The 19,849-nt window shown below is 31.9% G+C and overlaps 1 protein-coding gene and 1 long non-coding RNA gene across 2 annotated transcripts in view; one reads left to right on the plus strand and one right to left on the minus strand.

The window, feature by feature from the left end:
• The window catches only part of LOC124369757 (fatty acid synthase-like), a 113,199-nt gene that overhangs the window by 16,745 nt on the left and 76,605 nt on the right, over window positions 1-19,849 (plus strand). Inside the window, exons 6-10 of the mRNA XM_046827838.1 lie at window positions 11,159-11,394; window positions 12,331-12,558; window positions 13,624-13,830; window positions 15,643-15,771; window positions 16,111-16,341. Of these exons, the coding sequence (XP_046683794.1) occupies window positions 11,159-11,394; window positions 12,331-12,558; window positions 13,624-13,830; window positions 15,643-15,771; window positions 16,111-16,341 (1,031 nt within the window). The remainder of the gene's footprint in view (window positions 1-11,158; window positions 11,395-12,330; window positions 12,559-13,623; window positions 13,831-15,642; window positions 15,772-16,110; window positions 16,342-19,849) is intronic.
• LOC124369758 lies at window positions 532-6,533 on the minus strand. Its single transcript, XR_006923079.1, has 2 exons — window positions 6,444-6,533; window positions 532-601 (listed from the first exon to the last, which is right to left on the minus strand). It is a non-coding gene; the product is annotated as an uncharacterized LOC124369758 (long non-coding RNA).

A 19,849-nucleotide genomic window follows, 5' to 3' on the forward strand; every position in this document is an offset into this window, starting at 1 on the left:
CACTATTAACATATAATATTTATGTAACTATTTTTCCGCATCGTAATTATAGTATGTAATATTTATACAAAATACTAATTATACACTGAGTGTTTTATTATAAGATGTTTACAATGTTTACTATTTACAAAACTAATAGTAATAAAATACTAAGTATTTTATTCTAAGAGTGTGCTTAAGTTTTATTTATAACCAGTACTGACGTTAAATAGAAAACATTACAATATCTGAAAACAATTTAAACACAAGACATGTTATGAAATGAATCTCAAACTTTCTGTCATACATAATTAACGTATAATATTAAATGAAGAAGAAGCCCTACGAAAGACAAAGAAGTAAAAGGAAACTAAATCTGGACCTGAACTATTGCTGGTACACCTTGCAAGGTACTTTTTAAAATAATCTAATTTTTAAGGTGTCATCAATATTGCCAAATAAGCTGAATCAGACCGTTTAAATATTGATGATTTCTCTGCAATATATCCAAAGAGTGTATACACACGCAAATAAGTTTTTTTTTTCTTTTTCTCTCTCTTCGGCTTTGGACTGACCATGAAGCCACGAAGTACACTGACTATGTTAATATTAACAGTCTTTTCTAAAACAATGAATTACTTATAATCACAATATTGTGGTTGCCGATCTTATTTGTTTATAATTATTTGATTATTGTGTTAGTGGGTTAACATTTATGTCTACAAGTGTTATGGTTAGTTTCAAAGAAGGATTTGGGAAAATTCTAAGATGGATTTTATTATAGGATAATTTTTGCATAGGTGTTTTGGGTGTCTTCTCGCCTGGGACCTGTCAGGCATTTCTAAACCGAAAGGTAGGCCACGGTTATAAGAACCCTGGGTGATGCAACAATTATGTCTGAGGTGTATATGTTTTTGTGTTGCTAACTTATATTTTTAATTTGAGTAGATTAATGAATTTAATAATTTCGCTGTAAATATCTAGATCGTTTGTACGTAGTACATCAATTAAATTATATGGGCGATTACTGAATTGTTTCTTAATATTGATGAACGTTTGATCTCTAGCATAACTGTACATTGGGCATCCTAGAATTAAGTGATCTAATGTCTCTTCTACTCCTAATGTACATTTAAGACACAAGGGAATGAAATATAATTTCATCCAGTGTAGTCGGCTATTGTTTCTGGCATGACCAAATCTCAGTCTGCATATATTAATTATGTCGTGTCTCTTAATCCTAACATTTCTGAACCATGATTGTTTCGGAGGAATTTGTTCTATGGACTTATACCATATACCTGATGTACTTGCGTTAAAAAGTTCTTTGAATTGGTCTAATACTACATTGCAAGTTATTTTCTTATGGTCTGTTGATGGAATATTAATGTTATCTAAGTTATCTCCATCCAATATAGCCTCCTTTGCTAATTTGTCTGCGTATTCATTCTGTGAAATACCACAGTGTCCTGGAACCCAGTGGATCACAAAATGTTTGCCTTTAGCTAATATTTCATATAAAAGGCTGAGGATTATGTTATCTGTATCCGGAAAACCTTGATTTGCTTTTTTAATTGCCCTGATCGCTGATTGAGAATCTGTATAAATATCTATACTATTATATGCAGTATTGTTTATATACTCTATTGACTTTATAATTGCGATTAGTTCAGCCGTATAATTCGATACATATTTATTTAACTTAAACTTTACACTGGTATTCAAATCGGGTATGTAGAAGGCAGCGCCTACGCCTTCTTTGGTCTTTGACCCATCAGTGAATATTTTAATACTTTCCTTGTTAGTCTCAAGATGTTGTTTACTTGCATAAGTTGCATAGGTTAACTTATAATTTTTTAGAAAGTGTTGTTTTAATACTGTCATATTATTTCCCTTTTTACTTATACTATTATTATAATCTACTGAATCAATACACGTGAGGTTTATATGGGTCATAACTAAAGGTTTTTCAAAGTCATTTTGGGTTTTATATTCCAAATTGGTATCAAAATTTGGATTGTATTTACTTATTCTATCTACCGATTTTATAATTTGTGGAAGCTTTTTATTCCTCCAGTATGTAAAGTTGGAAGTTAACAACTTCAAGTACATTATTTTATAGAAGGTAGGATGATTTTTTTCTGTACAAATCTTGTATATCAATCTATCTGTTAGCATATTTCTTCTCATTTCCAGTGGGGCTATTTTACATTCTGCTTGTAAGGCAATAATTGGCGTGCTTTTCATAGCTCCTATTGCGGTTCTTAAAGCTAGATTCTGAATTAAATCTAATTTACGAAGGTCTTTTTTGGGAGCATTACTATATACAAAACAACAATAATCTAATCTGGACCTTATAAGGCCTTTGTATATCTGTAGGGCCAAATCAGGGTGAATTCCTTTTGTACCACAGGCCATAAATTTAATTATATCAATATCTTTCAAACATAACTTACTAACATTTTCAATATGCGGTCTTAGCGTGAGTTTGTTGTCTATTGTGACTCCCAGAATTTTTAAATTATCCACTACAGGAATAACACATCCTTCCACTAACAGATTTAGATTGCTTACATTTTTCTTTCTCGTGAAAATAATTACTTTACTTTTATTACCATTGAAATGTAGGTGCAATTGGCCAAAATATTTCTCAAGTGAATCAATTGTTCTTTGTACATTAGTTTGCGTTTGCTCGAATCCATTACCAGACGAATATATTAAAACGTCATCAGCGTATTGTAAAGATCTGGTGGGTTGTTGTATAAAATTATTAACCTCAGCAATATAGATGGAGAACAATATAGGACTCAAAACACTGCCTTGAGGGAGGCCCTTATAATTGCGTCTTGGTATTACTGAACTAGAATGACTCATGATTATTTCCCTATCAGATAGCCATTGATGACAGTATTTAACAATTTTATTAGGAATACCAAGTTCTAACATCTTACTACACAAAACTGGGATTGAGACATTATCGTACGCACTCGTAATATCCAATGATGTGGCAATAAGTGTCTCATTGAAAGACAATGCTGTGTGAATATCGGTTAATAATGTTACAATATAATCATTACAACCCCTTTTCCTTCGAAAACCATATTGAGTGTCTGGTATTATGTTTGACCTGTCGATGTACCATTCAAGCCTATTCTTAATCATAGTGTTGAAAACTTTAACCATACACGGAATAAGTGATATAGGCCTGTATGATGCTTCATCATTTTTGTCTTTTGAGGGCTTCAATATACCTATCACTCTGAATTGTTTCCATATTTGTGGTATATCCGATTTATTATTCCATATATTATTAAAAACATTTAAGAGATATTGTAGTGCATTAGATGGTAAGTATTTTATCATTTTATATGTGATGCCATCCAAACCTGGTGAGGTATCTTTCTTTTTAGACAAAATCGCTAACTCTAATTCCTTGAATGTAAAATCATCTTCTAGGAAAGGGTAAGTACTGTTATTAGAGTCACATAGGCCTATATGAAACAAATCTTCTCTATTAGGAACATAATCTGGTGTGATTTGTTTCATAAAATTCTCACAAAGCTGTTCATTATCATTAAGTAGGCTACCATTTTTACAGTTAGATTGATTACACTTTAATTTTTTGATCATTCTCCAAGCGAGTGGAGAAGATTTGTGTTTGCTTATCTCATTACATATTTTAACCCAGCCTAGCCGTTTTGCATTTTGTATTGTTTCTCTAGCTGCTACCTGAGCTAGTTGAAATTTGTGATAGTTGAGTGCGGACATATTATTTTTAAAATTACTGAAAGCCAGTCTTCTGCGAGCTACGGCATGGGAACATTCATCTGTCCACCATGCATTAGGCCTAAAGTTGGAGTTTATATTATTACACACTTTGTATCTAGGTATAGATTTATCTGCAGCTTCTAGAATGATATTATACAACACTTTAATATTACAATTTTGCATTAGTATGCTATTAATCTTATTTTCTATTAAATTATTGTATTTACTCCAATCCGCCTTCTTAAAATTGAATTTTTTACTTTCACCTACATTGTTGTTTAATATTCTATTAGGCCTATTACAAATACTAGTTATGTCAAATTTGATTGAAATTGGGAAATGATTGCTACCTAGTGCATCTTTATTTATTTCCCAAGATGTTAATAGTGAATATAGGTTAGGCGTCACAAAAGTCAGATCAATAGCGGTTGGTTGATGACAAAATGTTGGTATGGTTGTAGTCCTACCATCATTTATACATATGAATGATGAATTACTGTATTCTTCAAAAATAGTATTGCCTCTCGAATTAGCCTTTAATGGACCCCAAATCGGATGATGTCCATTCATGTCACCACAAATAATTGTATATCCATTATCCTTGTTAAAAAGTTTGTCTTTCCAAAAGGAACGAGGTATATATTTATTAGTACAATAAATATTGTATATATTAATAGGTACTTTAAAATTTCTAATTTCAATAGCTAATAATTGTACTACATTGTCATTGAATTCATATATGGTTTTATATTTAATAGATTTATGAATAATGACAGCTATACCTCCATAGCTGTCATCTCTGTTTACTTTTAATAATGTATAATTATCATCGGTTAAAGATTCATTTTCATCTAACCATGATTCCTGAATTAAACCTATATGTATTTTTTCGGTCTTAAATAATTGTATGGTCTCTGGCCATTTAGGCTTTAGAGACCTAGCATTCCATTGTATCAGATTGAGGTCATTTGACATGTCCTGGTGTATTATCTCTTAATGTTTGTGTTACTACCTCTAACAGTAACTACTTTATTCAGTTTATCTGGGGGCTTAGCAGTTTTTCCCTTGGGTGGACTCTCATTGGAGAGGAAGGAAGAAAAAATCTCTTCCATTTGTTTTTTTGCACTATTTACATTTGACAAATTGACTTTAAGACATTTGCTTCTTATTTCACTAATTTTACTGTGCAGGAGATCTTTCAATTGGTCCCTACTTACACTACTAGGGTTATGTCCAGGTACTGATTTACCTAGGCTAAGTATATCTGATGACTCTGTGGTTCTTTTAGTGGAATTGTCATATCTGGTTGGATGCTTTTGATTGTATTGCTTATTACTATTGTAGCTTATTGTACTTTCCCTAGATATAGGTTTTTTATACTTGAACATATTTGAACTAGCTCTGTCATCCTGCTCCATTACATCGCTCAAAGGTGAGAACCTGTTATATGTATTGATATTTGTTGATATATTATGTGTTAATTCAGGTAACTCTGGATATTCGGAGTCAAAATTTGTTTTGATTTTGTCAGCGTATGATTGTCTTTTGAATTGTGTGCTTTTTGTTGCTTTGTATGATATTGGGTAATGTAGGCTAGCCTTAAAATAATCCTCTTTATGGTAACTCATTCTATTTTTAATCAATTTTTGTCTCTTAAATTCTGGACATAATTTTGAAGAACTACTGTGTGGGCCATAACAGTGTATGCACCTTCGAGGTTGTGTGCACTCATCAGAGTGATATTTATCCCCACAGTCCTTACAGAGTCTGTCATTTTTGCAAGGAGAATTGGCTACATGTCCGTATGAAAAACATCTAAAACATTGTTTAACCTGGATGACAAATGTTTCTACCTTCATTCGAACATAGTTAAGTTTAATGTATTCAGGTAAACAATCTGAATCAAAGGTAATTTTAACAAAGTGAGTATCTATAAGAGAGTTGTTAACTCTCCTTTTAATCCTTTGTACTTGTACCAATGGATATTCGCTAACAGTTTCATTGAGTATTTCATTTTCGCTTATGTCTGGTTCAATGAAAACGACTCCAACAGAATAAATTTTTATGGTTGGTACAAATACATTATAATTTGTTAAGAATTGTGAATCGATTAGATTATTTGCCGCAGTGTAATTTTTACATGTGACAGGCAGGTTGTTGCCTGCACGTACTATGAAATCTATGTCATTGTGGTGTTGTTTTATTATTTTACCAATCTGAAATGGATTTAATTTTTGTTTACTTTTATGTTGAACTATGATTTCGTATGGCCCTTTGTTACTTTCTTTGTAATATCTTTTAATAAAACTTTTTAATCTCAGTTGTCTGTTCATTTTTTGAGTTAGTGTTCTCTACATTTTCCCATTTTCGTTTTAACTCATTTGTATTTGTGTCATTATCAGTGTTAATAGTACTATAAGTATGATCTGACGTATCCATGTTAGATTTTAATAACGAATCTACCGCTATTTCTAGTTCAGAGGGGTTCATGTCCTTCTGAATCGGGGTGGCTAGACCTGCATCCATCGTGTCAGGTCCAGCCAAGTCTTGAAATTATTACACTACTCTGTGTGTGTGTGATGTAATTTATAGAAAAATGACAAATAAAACTATTTAACTTTATGATAAAATAATATTATTAAAACAAAAGAAAACTCCAATTAAGGTTAAGGTTACATTTTATTAAACTAAAATACCAGTTAAAAAAGCTCGAGAAGAAGAATCAGTAAGAATAGAACACAGGAAATCGGCAACCACACGTCCTAATCACTCGAAGTTCCGTAACTCGGTGAACACGCAAATAAGTTAAAGTAAGCATTGAACTTGAGAAGAATTATAAGTCGCGCAGTGCCATTTGAGGTTATTGGGATATCATGGACTACCCGTATCTCCAAATTCAACACTATGCAACTATCGAACGGTCAAAACGTACTTTTTCCAACAGCGAGTAATATATGTCATTATTATAACAGATGAGATTTGAGAAGTAAGATAACTCAACTATATTTTTCTAAAGTAAGTAGTAAAGGTTAGTAGTAATTATACTGTAAAACAGTATCTTAATTCAACTAAAATTGTTAAACACAATTAATTACAGGGTTTGGTTCTCGGGAATAAGACTTAAAACGAGAACAGATTATTACTATATAGTTAGTCGACCAATACGTTTACCATACATTATTAGAGAGGTACATTTGATTGAGTTTTATAGTCTTAAACAGGGATGGTTGACTTTTTTAAATATTTAGTTTCACTCGGCCCGTATATTTTTACAGAAAGTGTGCTTGGATGAAGAAAGATGACGTCATAAGAACTTACTTTTATAATAAGTTAAAAACCAGTTAACTTAGTTAACTGGTTAGTAACTGGTAACTGGTAAATTAACTTAGTTAGTTAATAAGTTAGTTTTATAACTTATTAATGTTTAAGTTATAAATGTGTTAGTTATTCTCTATGAAATTACAAAAGTATTGTTAACATTAAAATTAATTACATTTTGTCACTCGTAATGAAAGTAAGCCATTTAGAATGGTTTTAGTACTTTAAACTAGTTGTCTTGGAAATGGATAAATATTTACACGAGTTTCTAAAATAGGTTATTCTATAAATATAAAGTATCAAGTATTTTTTGTTGTACCTTAAGTATCTATTAGTGTCATATAAGTAAATCTTAGTAAAAACCAATGTATTGTACAGTATCATGGTTATGTAGTAATGTTTGCCTAAACATTAAGGAGAAAACCTTTTTTTCTATTTCACACTACTTGTCGTCTGTTAGTGTTACTCATTTTGTAGCTGTCAGTCTATGGAATGTCAAACAAGATTGAAAAATAACAGTTCGTGATCAGACCACTTGTAGGCAATAAATCAAGTGCTGGAGTGTTAGATAAACATAATTTTCAAACAAAAGTACGTTAATATAATAATTTAAGATTTTCTTCAAAACACAGCTGCTTTTATATACACATGAAGCTTGCATTAAACTAATTTGTATAGGCTATGCCAACAGATCTTAAGGTTAGGGAAAACACCCGATTCATATATTAATTTGAAAAACTATTTTAGTTTTCTGGAAAATGTAAGTAGTACTATTTTAAGAAGAGATTATCTTTTTAATTTACGAATTTCTAAAAATGAACAAAGTTGGGTGAAGTTAAATATGTTCCATTAAGTGACCAGTATAAGTTAGCCAAATTAGTTATTCATGTAACTATAAATGCTATAAAATTCGGTGTATTTTGATCGAATTTAATGGTAATGGCTTAACTTAACAGTAGTAGGCTAATTGCAACATTTTAAATACTCCAAATCTGGAAACAAATTACAGGCCTAGCATTCCATCTCTAGAGTTTTTTTTTGCTGTTTAGGTGGAGGGATGGACTCAAATCTCATGTGGTACTGCCGTCTTGCCTAAAGTTTTATTTTAAATAGTATTTATTAGTTTTAAGTCCAATGACGCAATCTATCCAGCTAGTCTGGTCAAAGATGCAGTATTCAAGTACTTTCTCTCCAACTGTTGTAACACATTTGAAATTAGCCTCTTATGAGCTTTAAAACCTGTAAAGTTGCCAATGGATAAAACTAATTGGTCACATGTTATGTCCAAAGAACGTATTGCTATCACAGATAAGCTGTATACATAACGATTTAGCACAGCTGCTAGTGATGAAACTGGTGACCATATATTCATCTTAATTATTTGTTTTCCCAATTATGTTATTTTATTCATTGGGCTGTTTACTGTGGAGTTTTGAGTTATTGAACTTGTACAATATGGCTTGGAGATAAAGTTCAAGTTGTTTCTTAAACTATTCTATTCTATTTTACTGTCACAATTCATGGACCATGCTAGTTTTTAAAGTTGAGTTTTTTTGTAATTAATTCTATCCATTCAAGGTTACGATGGCAAGCTAGCAAATGGCATAATACTTAGCCTAGTTGCTGAATGTTTAGAAATCAGTACTGTATTTATTTGAAATTGAATTAATGTACATATTTTTAGTGAAATTAAAGTAAAAAATACAGAGTAATCTGTAAACCCATTCAAATGTTTTGCACAGTAATGTCTTATGTTACATCTAAGCCTAAATGTAAGGGTATCGAGAATATATTATAAGCACTTATAGGTTACAATAACTTATATTCTTTTATATGTTAGCTGTATATAGATTACTCATATTTCACCTGTGATGCTAATTAAATATGTAAGCACACTTTAGACTGCAGGTTAAATTTAATGTTATAAAAGCAATAGTATCAAGTATGCACCTGATGGTACAAAGAGCACCCTATCATTTAGTTCTACACTACATGGCTGCTGAGTATCAACTAGATACCAGGAGAGCTCTATTGTAAGGTAGGCGTCTCTGATGTTGAAATGCGGGTGTACTTTGAGCATTGAGCGCCGACTGACTTATTTTTAATATTTTGGAACCATATTCTTTCATTCAATAAGTCACTGACTCTGCTCGGAATGGAAAAACTGTGTATAGAGACAACTGCTCTATCACTAGTACTCCGTGTTTTAAACTTAATGGATCTTTTCAGGTAGGTGTCGATCACAGATTTCAGTGATCTATCCTACGACAAAGCTTTCGGATTGAAGAAGGCTTGGGGTTGGCGTGAAGACACAAGAAATTGCTATCTCGATGACTTAGTTATTGTACATACCTATAGGCCAACCATACCAGAATGACATACAATTTAGTATTAAAAATAGTACTGTGATATATAATATGAACACAAAAAATAACATGTTTCTTGTATTATTAGCATATAATATAGGCCTCATGTTTTGCACTTTTTTGGTATGTTAATTTGTTTGTTTTTTAAATGTATCCTGTTGTTGAATTTGGTATGTTAAATTATACATCATGTCATGTCTTAATTATATGTATCAGCTTTGTTAGACACGATTTATACAATAATTATAATTTATAGATATTAGAAACCATAATAAATTCTATGGTTTATGAGTGTATGTAAGCAGTCTTAAGCTTGTATCATCGTATCCATTTGAAACTTAGATGGGTTCCTGGCAATTAGGGAATCTTAAGAAATGCGATGTCAGCCAAAGAAACAATCAGCCAAATAAAATATTGCAAACTATGAAAGCATATAATTTTGGACATCTACAATTGTTATGTATTACATATTTTCTTCAGTTGTCAAATCCAAGAACATAATGTTAAAGCATGCAAGAGAGTAAACTATTAAAATAATATGGTAATGAACACCCCAAAATAAAAGTTAGAAAAAACTTGAACCATATGTCATAAACACACTTTAAAATCATATTCAGATGTCAGGTTTACTCAGGTATAATCAGGTGTTTATAAGCTCTTTATTTGCCAAATTTTATTCTGAAATATAAAAAAGAGGTTAGATACCAGCCCTCAAAACATTCTATGCTTTTGTAACGCTCAATGAGGGCAAATGTCCATAGTCCTATTATTTTTTCAAATCATCCATCGTCAACAATTAGCTTTAAACAAAGAATTACAAATTATGGCAATTTTACTTCAGCTAGTGTCTTGAAATACGCTTGTTAAAAACCTCAATACTATTAAGTACTTAGATACTAGAAGTAGGTAGTAACTAATGTGGGCAGTGCGATTAGTTACCACTGAAAAATTCTGAAAACATTTGTATGGTATGAACCTTTTAATGCCGGTCCTGTGTATTGTGTAGGCCTATGCAGAAAAAAAACTGAGCATATTGTATCAGACTGCGAGGCACTAGAAGTAAGCAGGGTAAAACTCTTTGGTGCCCCTAGGTCTCATTGTGTTTAAAATGAAGTTAACATTGGGGAAATGTTTTAGTATCATAATAAGGGTACAGAGATTGGCCCTCTTTCTTAATTCCCTAAATATTCAGGCTCTCTTTAAAGGCCTAAAGCTGACTTGTAAAAGGGCAACTATAGACAACATTCTGACAATTCTAATGTTTGAAATAACATACAAATTTAACTATTTGCTTTGATGTACTCGTAAACAAAAACAATTACTTTTACTAATATAAATAAAATTCTTATATTTCTGAACATTTTTCAGCTATCAAAGTGCATAAAAAGTGTCTGAAAATAATTAAACACACTTTTATCATATGATATGTCAGGCTTATCTAAATTTGGTTTTCAACAAACTTAAGGTCTAAAGCAGATGGTGTGGTGTCTCATATGGCACTATTGAAATTTTGGGTCATGGGAAAATGGTGACTTTACAACGAATATCAATTTGGGAACGTACAATTTAATGCATTCATTTCAAAAGAAATTAAATGTCGAGTAATATAGATAATAACTTTTTACTGATTAAATGTAATTTTTTTATGTAAAATTTACTACTAAATACCAAAGTGGAAAGTTCTTTTGGATTGAAATTATTTATACCTTATGTTTTATTTCTTTCAGCAAATGGAACATGCAGAAGTGAAGGTGTTGTTTCCTTCTTCCTTCAGCGTGCTAGTGAAGCCAAACGCAACTATGCAACAGTCGTATGTGCAAGAGCTGATTGTCTTGGCCCACGGGCTTGTAGCCTTATCCATTTTGACAGTTTGCTTGCAGAGTCTCTACAAGACTTCTACAAGACAAACAATATTGACCCCGAAGACATCGCTTACTTGGAAGCGGATGGGTCTGGGATAAAAGTAAGCTTATTTTTTAGTCCATTCTTTCTGGTAAATGTTCAGATTTCCAACCTTTTTCAGTAGTGCACTTACATTTGGTACACATTCACGATGTGGAAAATCAATTTGATTTGACAAGCATTGTTGTTGTGTAATACAATATTGCAGTTACTATATTAGCACCTAGCCGAGTACGTATATTTTTATTTAGAATGTTTATGTTTATATTTCCTGTTTAGATAGAGCAGTGTAGGATAGATAGATGGAGTAACCTAGTATGTCTCCAACATAACTATAAGGTATACAGATTTCTAGCAGCTTCTAAATGTGTTTTATTTTGTTTCTTTTTTATATCTTCTGAGTCTTATTTTACTACTAAAACAATAAATGAAGGCTATTCTTTGGTTTAGTTCTAGCTAATGAACCGATTTAAGAGAAAATGTCTATCCTCTTACTAAGTCATCTCTCTTGGTATACTTTTGTGTAAGTCACTAACATTTGAACATTTAGTCACTTTATTTAGCGTAGTTCATATTTGAATTATTTTGTCTTAAACCTGTTTCTAGCCTTGTATTTATTAGAATAACAAAAATGTTAGAAACATTAACTCTTACAAAAATAACTGAAATTCAATGTTCAGGTAAAGAAATAAAGAGGCATAGTGCTGAAAATATACTAAAATAACAGAGAAGTTTGATGTCAAATTTGGTAATGGATGTTGGTTCTTTGTTATGTTGCTTGGATCTAGAATGTTCGGCACAACGTTTCTTGATTTATGAAACTTTTCAACTGTCTAACCTTATGTCTTAGGGTTTGTTATCTGAAAGAAAAAAAAACAGTTATATTAGATATACTTATCAACTGTATGTAACACTCTTGTTTATCTCCCAAACCAACAATAATAATCTTTAAACTAATGCTTTTTGCATATTTTGGTAACAATATTCTATTTTGCAGTACTTTGACCAACTGGAATTGAATTCTCTTGCAACAGTTTTTGGAAAGAGAAAGAAGCCTTTGCCAATCGGCTCAGTGAAGAGTAATGTTGGTAACACTGAAGCCTCTTCTTCCTTCATCGGAATAACCAAGTCCATCATAGCCATGGAAACTGGGCTCATCCCTCCCAATATACACTACACCAGGCCCAATCCAGACATCCAGTCTCTCGTCAATGGTCAATTTCAGGTACAGATTGACAATAATCAACTACACAAAAGTGTATGAAACAGAGAGCTTGTTTATTGTTGTGATATAGTGTTTGGTTACTCAATATAAACTGTACAAATATTGCTGCAGTGGTTAATGCAGTTATCTCATTATTATAACTGTAAAATATGAAGTTGAGATGAATTATGGTTCTAGTTGAGTGATATAAACCTCTACTGAATGTGTTATTGTGCACATTGCATTATCTGTAACTGCACTATATATGAGATGTTCGAAAGTTATCTGCATTAAAACATTAATAAATATGTTAAAGAACTTCGCAAAGTTCTATGTTAGTATTTTCTGACAACTATAGTTTAATGCAATCAAATCACTGTATTTATTGAACAGCTGTTGGTAGTCAGTGTGCTAAATGAAATCCTATGTGTGTATAAAATACTATGTAACAAATTGTCTGCTCAGTACAGCTTCATCCCAGAATTTGAATGTACAATTGACACCACAGGTTAAAAAATGGTTCTTATACTCTAGATTACAAATGAAAACTCTGAATGAACTCTTTAGTATAAATGTGTCCTTTCTACCAAGATGAAAACTGCCATAAAATAAGTGGATCTCTACAGATTCTAGAACAGCATTAACATTTTGATTTTATTCAACTGTTTATTTTTGAAAACCATTCAAATAAGACCCTCTTGTCATTAAATGTATGAATAGGTAAAAATCACATGATTTAAATTATGTTCTAAGGTTGTAAATGCATCATATTTTAGCCACGTAATTTTGTTGAGTTTATTAAAAATTAACTCAAAATAGTAATGTTAATGAGATGTAAAATTCATAAAATACAACAAAAATGTTAATACAACATAGTATGGTTAGATTATCATTCAGCATTTAAAAATTGCTATTTTATTAAAACAGCTAAACCTTTGTTCGTTTAATCATATGCAAAGTATTTTGCCATTTCCATGCTTTGTTGAACCATCTAATTGTTTAGTTTGTGAGCTTTTCCATTTATGAGGAACTAAAAATTTGTTGCTATAGAACTAAAATGCAAATAGCAAGTGTACTTTGCTCTAGCCAGTGACGGAGGCCCGAGAGCTGGATGGAGACTTGGTGTCCATCAACACTTTATCACTGGGAGGAACATCAGGACATGTTGTAATCAAGAGGAACAGCAAGGAGAAGCAAGTTTTGGCCAAGGGTCAGCTGCCACCTGATGGAATCCACAGATTGATCATGGTATCTGCCAGGCATGAGGAAGGGGCTAAAATAAATTCGGAGAAGGTTCGTAAGCCGTAATAAAAGTTTAAAAATCTATCACTTTGATGAAAATAATTGTTGAATGTATGTTGAACTTGTAAACAACTATAAGAGTAGAATAAAAATGGTGATTTTATTTAAAAAATACAATTATTACAAACAAGCTAATGCCAATTACATTTTATTTGTTACTTTTCCATATTTTTTCTCACTTATCTTACAGAGAAGAAAGGTAGCTTTATCACAGCATCACAGGTTACATAAGTAGGAAATTGTGCACCAATTCCTCCACGACCTCAACATCTTCAAATCATTAGCCTCCTAGCGTGTTTTTAAGCAGTCCAAACAAATTGAAATCGCAGGTTGATAGTTGTTCTAAGCACTGAGAAGGATGATCAAGTTAAGTCCAGTGAATTTTTGTAGTTTAGGACTGTTAGAGCATCATTATGGGACTTAACTGGCATACGCTTTCAGGATATGTATGTTGTTTGTGATGATCGTTTGATAGCTCCTGTAACTTGTTATTACCTGTTGCGCAATTTCTAATACTTTAGCTAGTCAATCGGCTATAAGACTGTTTTGAATTGCATGAACGTTTTCATCTGTAATGTTTTCAACACAGGATGGCTTATCGTCCTTACTTGAATTCTAGGTAAACATACCAATAGTGATTTTTTGAATTTAATAATAATTGAATCCATAACAGTATGAGAGAGAAGAATTTGCATAATTGGCTGCACTTACTTGTTGCAACAATGCCTGGCTAGCTATTATCGATTTTTTTTATAATCAACATCTGATAGCCAGCTGCCTGGCGTGTTGGTTTGGGTGTTTTTACAGTGAATGACCATCATTTAAAATGAAAAAATGTCAGCTTGAGAACGAGGAAAGTGCAGTTAGCAATGCTTATTTGTCGTGACTGATACTTAGCAACACTTGCTAGTTGTCGCAACTTGACTTGGAGTACTCAATAACCAGCTAACTGATGTACCTGAGTTAGTTTACGTTTTTGTTTAGTTTGATTACAGTGAATTGCTTTCTTTTGAAATGATTAAAAGAATTTGAACAAGAACAATGGAGATAATGTCTACAATGAAATTTTCCTTATTAAGTCCATTCATAATTTTTGGCATAATTATTACTTCGATTTATATTCTAGTCAATTTAGGACTATAACATTTTAAAATAACTTTCCAGTTTCGTTTAATTCAATTAATATTTTTAATATTTGGTGATGTCTTTACTAGAAAAAGTAAAATTTACATTGATTCATTATTCTACAAATTATATAAAGAAACATATAAAAACCCATTTGAATATCATTAGTTTGAAAGATAACTTTCCTATACAACAATATTATAATTTCATTTGAAATCTAAAAGTATTTTAGCACGAAAAATCTTACTGCCCACAGTTTTAAAAGGGTTTATTAGCAAACACAAGATCTTATATACTTCATTACTTGGCTTATTGTATTGTTAATAGTCAATTTGTAGCATTGATCATTTACAAGTCTCTCTTTTGTGCAATAGTTACATCTTTTACTGTCATTTCTAGTTCATGTGAAAAATACAGTGCAATATAATAGCATTGACTGCTGTTCAACATAGTAACTATAACAATCTAATTATTGGTTTTTCTCAGTGACTTGTGTCCTATTTATTTAGTCAATTCTCTATGTCATTACAAGTAAATTAATAATCCTAGGAAACCAAAAGTTGATTTCATTGCAAAATTTAAGTTTGTTTCATGCCTAATTTAAAATGTTTATACTGTAGAATGGGTAAAACTGCTTTTACGTTATGATGATAATATAAGAATTTATTTAATTTTCAGTTGCAAAACATGCCAGTAGATGTGGAGTATGCTTCCCTTGTCAATGATGTATTTAAGACCAATATTCCTGGGTACTTATGGAAGTCGTTTGTTGTCGTGCCTTCTAATGAAGTCAAATACAACATTAAGGTTAGTACACCAAACATTTGTCATGCAACTTGTTTAGTAATTCTGATTTAGAGGTCTTAAATTGTTCAGTTTAAAAAATAATTTTATAAATTTATATTTTTATTGTAACTGCACCCATGTGTTCATTATTTTAGATGGGCTCAATAAAATATAAAACAAGAGGTCTGATAAGTAATCAGTTTGATTTAGTGTCTTTCGTACTTGTCAAATTTACTCACATAGTTATGTCAATGTTAGTTATGTATATGTCAATGTTATAAAAGTAGAATTTATATGTAGTCAGATTAACGTTACATACTTATATTGTGATAAAAATAATTGTTTCCTTCTATTTTACAGAAATATGACAACGTGAAGCAACCCCTCTGGTATGTGTTCTCAGGGATGGGATCTCAATGGCCGGGGATGGGAAGAGATCTACTGAATATTCCTGTGTTTGCTGCAGCTGTGAATAAATGTGATAAAGTACTGCGTCCTCGTGGTATTGACATCTACCACATCCTCACCACAGAAGATGCCTCTGTCTTTGAAAACATCCTCAACTGTTTCGTTGGCATAGCTGCCATCCAGGTTAATATTTTGATATTAGAATGGCCCCCTTTTCATTTATAGTTTCATATATTATTAGCTGATAGTGACTGTGGCTGGATGCAGGTAGTCTCACACCCCCACACACACTAGTGTAGGCTATCAGGACTGGCCATATTTCCGCTCTGTTAGTCCCTTAGTGCACTTCCACAATCAAACCCTGAATTTTGTTATTTTTAATGTTATCGTAAAATATTAATATATATAGGTATTAAACATCAAAAAGAGAAAAATTATACCAAACAACGTATAATACACTGAAATTATTACAGAGTATTGCCTACTCATGAGTCTAAGTTGTTACTGAATAACCTGGGATGGAAATCAGCGGTTGTTAGGCTGGCTCCAACCATCTGCACTTGTAAGTGTGGGGCTGTATGTGTGTGAGGCGAACACCTGGGCCTTGAGCCACAATCTCTATTTGCTAATACTATAGTAGTAACTAACATACTATTTTAAATTAAGATTGTTTTAAGGTAATGCAATCGATTTTTGGTTTGGAAAATATTTGTGTGTGTTAAATTCCTGGCTCTTAAAGGTAACTTCCCTTAATAAAGAAAAAGTAAGAACTTTTTTTTATCATTGTACGTGAAACTACAGCCATTTAAAGTAGACAACTTAGGCCACTTTGTAATCATGGCTGGATTTAGGATCTATTGACCCCATAGTATCTAGCTTCCATTTCGGACTCGGATGTCCGTTTAAAGTTGAATTTGCGATGTTGTATTCTAGTAATAAAGACCTTTACTTTGATGTGCATATCAACCTATGCTTCTATTTAAGATTTTCTTCTGACTCCTTGTAGGCTGTCCCCCTGAAGTGGTAGCGGCTTATTGAAATTGTAGTAAATATTGTTTTATGGCCAATAACAGTGTACCAACTTGTATAGCTCCATCTGTAACGGTTAAAATAAATATTAAGCCGTCTCTGGACTTTTCACCAACCCTGTATATATACAGAGTGTTCAGAAAAGGATGATATCACAAACTTCTGTGGGTGATTGTATTTATCATTTCAAACAAAAAATGTCATATAAACATAGGTCAAGAAATGTCTTGTTTAGCTGCTAGCCAAAATATTGTATTCAAAACAACTATTATCTCTAAAACTAGTTAAGATAAAGAAACCCAATTTGGCACTTAGGTTTGAATAAATAAGGTGAAAGTTTAAAAAAATATTTGTGTTACTTTCTTTTATATAAAAAAAATGGTATCTGTTGAAAATTTTAAAAGTAAAATAAAACCAACTGAGTATAGTTGTAAAAGATTTACCAAATAACAACTATTTTAACATTTTTATTACAATTCCAACGGTATAGTACGTGCGCTGAAGGTTCGGCCCTGTCGTTGCCCTACTAACCAAATAAAAACATTGACTCTCCAATGATCCGTCACGAACGGCAATGTTTAATTCTTGCTGGACAATCAACTTATGGTTAGACCAACTTCCTGTTTATGCCAATGCTAATGAATGTATTAAGTTTCAATGTATTATTACTTTTCTTCAATAAAATATATTTTAAAATTAACTGTGCCAAAATTGTGACACAAAAAAGTTTGTATTTGAAGATTTTTTTATTATTTGGTCAGGAAACTCGCCAGCGGGAAAGTTTTTCTGAATGAACTGAAGTTAATTTTAGATTTAACTTTTTTCAGATACATAGTTTAGGTTAGCTGTAACTTAGTCTGAAGTGGAATGTATCACCGACACCGCTGCCCTACAGTTTATGGCCCATTCACGTAAATGCAACACGGCAATACCATTTGAAAGTTTAACATTGAATCACTTTGTAATAGTTTATTTCTGAAAAAAAAAAAAACACTAGGCCATAGTGGTGATCTGTGATAAACTAAAAGTTTTAAACTTTAATGAAATTATGTTGAATTTCATTGTATTGTATTCAAATAGAAAGTGTTTTGGAGTGTATTGTTTATAAACTAATTTTATAACAGATGAATGAATACGAAACACTGTTGTATGAAGAATCCTGTTTATGAAAAACTTAATTATGAATTATTTGGCATGACAATAAATTATTTTTTTAGCAATTCTACGAATACACTATACATAGAGGCATTGGTTATATGGATTAAACCGTATTACATTGGTAGCATTCAATTCAAAATTCGAATACTACCTTAGCAATACATTGTACATTAATTGACTTTCTGACAGATAAGAAATAAAATGTCATAAATCTATTAGTGATTAAAAATCGTAAAATTACTAAACGTCTAACAATAAAAATTAAGAATTTAAATTCTCAATGCATAAATGTAGAATCCGTTATTTTAAAATTGGCGTGGTGAACAGTATTTTCCCTAGATTTTACTTTGTTTACAAAGCTGTTCTTACCTATAATAGAGTTGCCAATGGCGAGTTATTTCCATCCTCACCACCCGTTGGCCGTTTCCGATTCTTCGCTGGCATCCTGTTCACTGTTGCTGCCGTCAGATGAGTCATTCAAACTAATAATAAATCTCTCTGTTGTGTCATCAATTAAATGTTCCTTTTCATAATATTCATCTTCAAATTTTACAACTTTCTTACACACCTTCCCCCAATCTTCTTTTTTTATTGAGTCTATCTTCTCTTTGCATAACGCTATGGTATTTTAAATGTTATTTACAACATTTTTTTACCTACATAATTTTTTATTATTCCCCAAATATTCTCAATCGGATTTAGATCTGGATGGTACGGAAGAAGGCGAAGAACGCTGTGTCCGTGGTTTTCTAACAAATCGCCTAATGCAAATCTTTTAAATACATCCTTATGTTGTTTTACTAAACTGTACAATTCGGGCTTAAGTGACATTGTATCAAACTGCAGTCCATGATCTTGTAGCCACTTGATCATTTCTGCTTTTTTGGAACCAGAATTAGGTGCTTTATTAACTTGGACGTTATGATACGCGGCATTATCAATAATTATTAGAGAGTTAACTGGTAAGTTTGGAATGAGCTGAGTTCTTGTCTATGTCATGAAGTTCGCATGGTTCATCTGATCATGATAATCTCCTTCGCTCGTTCCTGCTTTCCAGATTAAGCAAGCTCCAGGAATAAACCCCATTTCACCCCCTGCGTGCAGTATTATGGCCCTCTCGCCTTTACTTATTTTCTTTTTAAAACCTTGAAGACTGGCGTCACTCCATCCCTATTCAGTCACATGAGATGATAATATATACGAATCATCAATGTAAACAATAGGAGAGTTCTCTGCTTGCGCTTGTTTTATACTTCGTAAATAGTTTATACATTTCATTCTTATGTCACTAGCTTCAATCAAAATTTGCCTATTTTTTTCCACTGAAATCCTAATGATGCTAATATTTTTCTGAGGCTAGTTAAACCCCCTTGATAGTTAATTTTTTCATTCAGCTTGTTTTTTAACAATTGAAGAGTTGGCAGGCAACTATCAGTTTTATAAAATTCATGGACGGTTCTTCAAACAACACATTTATCAAAGTCGTCTAGTTCTACTATTTTCT

This window comes from Homalodisca vitripennis, chromosome X, assembly GCF_021130785.1.
Source record: "Homalodisca vitripennis isolate AUS2020 chromosome X, UT_GWSS_2.1, whole genome shotgun sequence".
In the NCBI taxonomy this organism is placed as follows: domain Eukaryota; kingdom Metazoa; phylum Arthropoda; class Insecta; order Hemiptera; family Cicadellidae; genus Homalodisca; species Homalodisca vitripennis.